The sequence below is a fragment of the Octopus bimaculoides genome, chromosome 3 (genome assembly GCF_001194135.2).
Source record: "Octopus bimaculoides isolate UCB-OBI-ISO-001 chromosome 3, ASM119413v2, whole genome shotgun sequence".
NCBI lineage: Eukaryota > Metazoa > Mollusca > Cephalopoda > Octopoda > Octopodidae > Octopus > Octopus bimaculoides.
The window spans coordinates 32,086,669-32,092,036 of NC_068983.1; the positions used below are offsets into that span (position 1 = coordinate 32,086,669).

The following is a 5,368-nucleotide window of genomic DNA, read 5'->3' on the forward strand; positions in this document are numbered from 1 at the left end:
CACACGAGGTTTTTCAAGCGAGATCGTTGCCGGTGTCCCTGGACTGGCTCTTGTGCGGGTGGCACATAAAAGACACCATTTCGAGCGTGGCCGTTTTCGTGCGGGTGAAACGTAAAAGCACCCACTACACTCTCTGAGTGGTTGGCGTTAGGAAGGGCATCCAGCTGTAGAATCTCTGCCAAATTAGATTGGAGCCTGGTGTTGCCATCCGGTTTCACCAGTCCTCAGTCAAATCATCCAACCCATGCTAGCATGGAAGGCGGACGTTAAACGATGATGATGATGATGATATATATATATATATATATATATATATATATAGTGTGTGTGTGTCTATCTATTTATTTACATATGTGTGTGTTTGTATATATATATTCTTCAATTTTTATTTCTTTCAGTTTTCCTCTTCTATTTTGTGCCCGCGGCACTGTACAGTCTCTATAACAATCTTCAGTTTGTCAACCTGGTCAACTTTGATCCCACTACATATTACCTTTTGTTGCAATTTCGAGTTGTTGTAACTGGAATATTATTTCAGGTAAACTTAATATATTCATTTTCTGTAAAGTCTACTCCTTTTAGGTAGAGTATATGATCAGGTGGTTTTGGGTTCAGTCTCTCTCCCTGTGTGTGTGAGTGTGTGAGTGTCTCCGTCTTGCTTACATGGAAAAATGGTTATTAAAATATTTATGATAAGTACTTTTCTACCATCCCCAACCTATTACTCTGTATCTACTATCATACCCTCATCCCTCCACCCATCTCGTTTCATCTTCTGTCATCACTCTTTCTACTTCTCACCTTTTTAGTCTGTTATACCTTGAGCAAACAAGCCGACCAGAGAGTACTGAGGACTCTAGTACTGAGTACTTGTACATTCTAAGACACCAGGATAAAAGACAATCTTCATTATAATCATCATCACCCACTTTCCATGTTGGCATGGGTTTTATTAAAAGATATATATATATAGAAATAAAGAAGATCTGAAATTAATGTAATTAAATGTTAAATATATTGACTATCAAAATGTTGTTAAAGGAGTATTGGTATTTATTTGATCAAACATGGTTATCTATTTGTAAGTTGAAAGGATTTATAGTATTTTGTAAGTTTGATAAGATTTAATATCTATTAGAGGGGATTATTTCAAAATATCTACTAAGCAGCTTTAGTTCAGTAACTGAAAATTTATATAATTTGCACACACACGCATGCACATATTTATATATACATGTATATATATATATATGCATACACATACATTCACCATCATCGCTTTCACATCCACTTTTAACATGCTTGCATGGTCTGGATGCCCTTCCTATTGCCACCTCTCCTGTTTCCAAACAAGTTAATATTTCCTCATGGCCAGACATATTTTTGCATAATATTGAAACAATAGCATTGCTTGTATGACTGACTCTCATTTATAACTATATGCAATGTCAAGACAAGGAGACATAAACATATGCACTCTAACATACACATATATGCAGATATATATAGCCCATTTAAGAGTACCCTTCAATCATTGGGCAATAAAATGTGCTTGCGAAGACCTGTTGAGGCAAGTGAAGTCATTGTTATGGCCGATGACAGTACCGCCTGATTGGCACCCATGCTGGTGGCGTGTAAAAAGTACCATTTGAGCGTGGTCGATGCCAGTGCTACCTGACTGGTCCCGTGCCAGTGGCACGTAAAAAGCACCATTCAAGCATGATTGTTGCCAGTGCTGCCTGACTGGCTCTCATGCCAGTGGCACGTAAAAAGCACCATTCAAGCGTGGCCGATGCCAGTACCGCCTTTCTGGCCCTCGTGCTGGTGGTACGTAAAAAGCACCCACTACACTCTCAGAGTAGTTGGTGTTAGGAAGGGCATCCAGCTGTAGAAACATTGCCAGATTGGATTGGAGCCTGGTGCAGCCTCCTGGCTTGCCAGCCCTCAGTCAAACTGTCCAACCCATGCCAGCATGGAAAGCGGATATTAAACGATGATGATGATACAAATATATAAATACATACATACATGATGTATTTCCATCTACCAAATCCACTGACAAGGCTTTAGTCAGCTCAAGAGTATAATAGAAGCTATTTCTCCTCGGTGTAGGACTGAACCCAAAACCATTTGGTTGGGAAGTAAACCTCTTAACCTATCAACTACATCAGTTTGTAGATTTAGGATTTTACATTATCTCATATTTCTCTCTTTTTTCAGATTCTCTTCAACAAACGTCTTAGGTGTATTCAATGGGTATCTGTCATTCTACTCACTATTGGATGTCTTATCAAAGAACTCGGTCATGTGAAAGTTATGACTGTAGCATCATCACCAGCCACTACTGTTTTGACTGCCGCAAGCACAAATGTCAGGAAAAATGTAAACATGACTTCACAATTTGGCTTTTCTATATTCCTCATCATGATCCAAGTGTTCTCTTCCTGTTTTGCTGGTGTCTACAATGAGTATCTGCTGAAAGACAAAGCATGCAATGTGCATATCATGGTGCAAAATATTTTCATGTATATTCAGTCAATAATATGCAATGGTGCTCTGCTCATATTTCGAGGGGAGCTAGTCAATTCTTTAACACTGAACAGTCTGATGTCTGTTTTCCAGGTGAAAGTAATGTTGATTATGTTAAACAATGCGTCAATTGGCATTGTGGTCAGCTTGTTCTTACATTCTCTAAACTCTATTCTGAAAACTTTTGCGAGTGCTTTAGAACTTGTTTTCACAGCCATTCTCTGTTGGATCATTTTCAACATTCCCATTGACATTTATACGTTTGGCTCTATCTTCATTGTTACTGCTGCTACATTTATGTATGCACTAAATCCAGTTGTTAACCGTCCAAAGAACACTATAGAAAAAGAACTCCAGCTCACTGTTGATGAAAAAACTCGAAATAGCCAACCAGTTTAATTTGTGTGGTTTGAAGGTGATAGATTGAAGAATTGGTTGAGTGTCAGATGAATGCTTGCAGTATTTAGTCATGTTTTGAGTTCAAATCCTGCTGAGGTCAACTTTGCCTTTTATTCTTCAGGGAGTCGATAAAATATGTACCAGTCAAGTTTGGTGTGGTTTTTTTGTCTGTTTTAGATATCTATATTTATATAGTTTGGAGTGAAAAAGGAAAATTTGAAATAAGTGGTAAAAACAAATTCAACAAAGAGTCTTGTGTGTATGTGTTTATATGTATTTGGTTAAGGAGGTATGGTTAAGACGTTCACTTCTCAACCACATGGTTCTTGATTTGGTGTCATTGAGTAGCACTTCTTTAAGTGCCTTTTTTGCATAGCATCAGTTTGCTAAATGTTCTGTGAAGAGTTCTTTAAATGGCAACAGTCTGGAAGCCTCTTGTGTGTGTGTGCACACGGGCACGACATTGAGAAGTTTGTTTTCCAAGTACTTGGTTTTGTATTCAGTCCAACATCATGGCACCTTGGGCCAGTGTCTTTTACTGTAGCCCCTGAACTGACCAGATATATGTGTCGACTTGTCTTGACATCACATGACAGTTGTAAATGACCATCACCATCTTACCCGCAATGTCCTTCATTTTCAGTCTTCAGTGAAAATGTGTCTTGCCATGGAGAAACATTACCTCACAAGGTGTTGCTGAAAGGAAGGATGTGGCTTTAAAAAATCTGCCTCAACAAATTCCATCTCATCTATACAAGCATGGAAAAGTGGAAATTAAACAATGATAATGGTCATGGTACATATATTATTGGGAAGATTGGAAAACTCAGTGTTTTGCTGTTTCATCTCAGACAGAACTCTTCAGATTGAGGATTAACACATAGGATAAAACACTGAAGATTTCTATAGTCAGGATAAAATTGTTATATTAAAAATGTTTTGGGCAGTTTCTCTAATTGAAACAGTTGTGCAAGCTACAATATACATGTGTGTATGTGTGTGTTCATTTCTTTCAAATTCATTTTTCTATGTTAGTCTTGGTTAGACAGGGAAGTATTTAAAGCAGCATTTTTAGAGTTGGATGCACTTTCTCTCACCAGCCCTTACCTGTTTTTAAAGGAAGGGCCTTTTTTTTTCTACAGGAATTTGAAAGTGCAAAGCTAGGAGACAATTTTTAACAGGAAATGTCACCCATTGCAGCCCAACTATAAATGGTGATATCACTGTTTGTAGAGTGACTTTTCAGCACAGATTGTCAGTATTCACACTAATGTGTGTATATATATATATATACATATATATGAGAGGAAGGTCGTTCAGCTACAGAAATCATGCCAAAGTAGAAAATTGAGCATGATGCAGTCCATGGACACACTAGGTTCTGTCAAACCATCCAACACAAGCCAACATTGAACAAAGACATTAAATAATAATGATAATGATAGGATGCTCCTACTGCTGTTGGCAACAAAGGTTTTGTCTGTCAGAATGAAGGGTAGATTATATGATGCTACCTGGTAACAAGACATGGGTCTTGAATGCAGCATGCTCCATTAGATGTGCAATGTGTGCATGAATGTAACAGTATAAATGTGCGGAGAGAAAAACTGAGGAATCATGTTGTGTGCAAGTAAGGACATGTGATTTGTATGGATGAGGACAGCAAGTACCATTCACTTAATGTGGATGGAACTTGGTGAAGAGAAAGACCTAGGAGGCATGAGCTGAAGTTGTAAATGTTGATCTCAGGACCTTGAGCCTCAACAGAAGAAATGACACAGGACTTGGATGACGGGCAATATGCAGTTCTCAAGAAGGCTCACTCAGCAACATTGAGCTTCTGGAAGCACTGTGTGTTCATATATATGCACAACTGGGCCATTCATCCTGTTTTCTCTTCAAGACACACCTACCACCCATTTCTCTAGTTGTAGCTTTTCCTTGATACCACTTATCTTTCTCACTACTCAGAACCATTTCATTTGATATCCATCCTTCATCCTTAATACTGTCCTCTCTACTCACATTTTACACTGAACCACCACCAATCACACACACACACGTGTGTGTGTGTATATATATATATATGTACGTAAGCTCGCAAGGAATGAAGCCAGTATGCTCCGTTGGATGTGTAATGTCAATGTGAATACCCGTCAGAGTGTAAGTATCTTGAGAGAAAAGCTGAACATTAGAAGCATCAGTTGTGGCGTGCAAGAGAGACGATTGCGCTGGTATGGACATGTGGTGAGAATGGATGAGGATAGCTGCGTGAAAAAGTGCCACACCCTAACAGTTGAGGGAACCTGTGGAAGAGGTAGGCCCAGGAAGACCTGGGCTGAGGTGGTGAGGCAAGACCTTCGTACATTGGGCCTCACCGAGGCGATGACTACGGACCGAGACCTTTGGAAATGTGCTGTGCATGAGAAGACCCGGCAAG

At 39.1% G+C, this 5,368-nt stretch overlaps 1 protein-coding gene across 1 annotated transcript in view; it reads left to right on the forward strand.

Annotated features, from left to right (window-relative positions):
* Positions 1 to 5,054, forward strand: part of LOC106874035 (UDP-galactose transporter senju) — a 48,068-nt gene extending 43,014 nt beyond the window's left edge. Inside the window, exons 4-5 of the mRNA XM_052966128.1 lie at positions 399 to 538; positions 2,221 to 5,054. Coding sequence (XP_052822088.1) covers positions 399 to 538; positions 2,221 to 2,928 — 848 coding nt within the window. The 3' untranslated portion in view covers positions 2,929 to 5,054. The remainder of the gene's footprint in view (positions 1 to 398; positions 539 to 2,220) is intronic.
* The last annotated feature ends 314 nt before the right edge of the window (positions 5,055 to 5,368 follow it).